Genomic DNA, 1,547 nt, shown 5'->3' on the forward strand with positions numbered 1-1,547 from the left:
CCCTCAGATCACGCTGAGCTGGAAAACGGGGCCCATGCCCCCTCAGGCGGGCGATTACAGATTTAATTAAAAGTGACACAGTAAATAAAAAACATATAAAATGTAATTTGTGTGGGTAGCGAGGGGTGACTGGGGAGGGCGGCGTGGCTCCTGTTTTAATTAGGGTGCCTGCCTGCGATAGCGCCCCTCCACTGGCTCGGGCAGGGGGCCTGCGGGGGCGGGGACGGCCCCCCTTCCCCCCGCCTCCGGCTGCCCGGACCCTGAGGGCTCCCTGCGTTCTGGAGACAGCCTCTGTCCCCAGACCCTCTGCCCAGTGGGCACCCTGGACTCTGAGGTGCCCTGTAGGTGACCCCGATTTAAGTCAGAACCAAGAGACCCCGGAGCCTTGAGTCCTGCTGCTAGAGCTCCCCATCTAGTGTTCCCCTCTTGGCCCCCCCAGCTCCCAAGACTTTCAGGAAGTTCCTCCTGATGTCTGACTGAAGTCCTGCTAGCTGTAATGGCCTGGTTTCCTCCTCGTGCAAAGCTGCCCTCCCTGGAGCCTGGAATCCCAGCCTCCCCCCGCTCCTCTCCCCCAGCAGAGGAGGAGGGAAGTGTCTGTCACAGAGTTCCTGCCTGTGGGGAGTTGCTCCCTGACCCCCCGGGTCCCTGAGTCCATCTGATGAGGAAGCCCCTCCATCGTTCCTACATGGGGCCAGGGAACGAGGGAGGGTGGGCGGCCCAGCGTGAGGGGCCATCCTGGGCATGCATGCACGCGTGGGGCGCGTGTGCGCACACGTCCCCGACCTCGCTGCACTCACAGCCTTTGTAGATGTCCGTGGGAATCTGCACCGCCGTGTACGAGTAGTTGACCTTGTTCTTGAAGTTGGCGTCCTCAACGAAGTCCAGCTTCAGGGTGCTGACCTTGGCCCCCCCTTCCACATCCTCAATCTCAGGGTCGTCCTGGAGGAAGGGACCCCCCGCCCCGGCGGTGTCAGGGCTGGCAATGGGGAGGGGGGTCGGAGAGGCTGCAGGCAGGGGAGGGGCAGGGGCCAGGGGGTGGGGACATCTCAGAATCAGACGATTGCAGAGACAGAGAGAGAGATGCAGAGACACGGGGTGTGGTCTGCTCACTCGGGCGGCCTGTGACTCTCACCTGCCCCTGCTCACCCCACTCATATCTCCCCCCAAATTCCAAAACCAAAACCAAACCGACCCTTCTCCACATCCTTGAAGACTAATCATCAAGTCACCAGCAAAGGAGGCAAACCTAGACGTCAGTGAGGAGCGCGCATGTGCACTGCAGATCTCTGCCCTCGGGACGTGCCTCGTGCAGCCCCTGGGGAGGCCTTGGTGCCCTTCCCAGAGCTCTGTGACCCCCACCGGGGCCCTGCCCACTCCTGGCGCCATCTGGGGGGGCACCCCTGAAGCGGGGTGACTAGGTCTGAGCTGGGGGAGCCCTGGGGGGGGGCTGGGGCAGAGGCTAGCACGGAGACCCAGCCTGCTGGCAGCGGGCCGGCAGGGCCCCCGTTGACTTTCTAAAATGAGCTGCAGCTCTGACAGGTGCCAAT

At 62.8% G+C, this 1,547-nt stretch overlaps 1 protein-coding gene across 1 annotated transcript in view; it reads right to left on the bottom strand.

Annotated features, from left to right (window-relative positions):
• Window positions 1–1,547, bottom strand: part of CACNA2D2 (calcium channel, voltage-dependent, alpha 2/delta subunit 2) — a 103,183-nt gene that overhangs the window by 19,864 nt on the left and 81,772 nt on the right. The window contains exon 6 of the mRNA XM_014539004.1: window positions 686–939. Within this exon, the coding sequence (XP_014394490.1) occupies window positions 686–939 (254 nt within the window). The remainder of the gene's footprint in view (window positions 1–685; window positions 940–1,547) is intronic.

The sequence above is a fragment of the Myotis brandtii genome, unplaced genomic scaffold (assembly GCF_000412655.1).
Source record: "Myotis brandtii unplaced genomic scaffold, ASM41265v1 scaffold207, whole genome shotgun sequence".
In the NCBI taxonomy this organism is placed as follows: domain Eukaryota; kingdom Metazoa; phylum Chordata; class Mammalia; order Chiroptera; family Vespertilionidae; genus Myotis; species Myotis brandtii.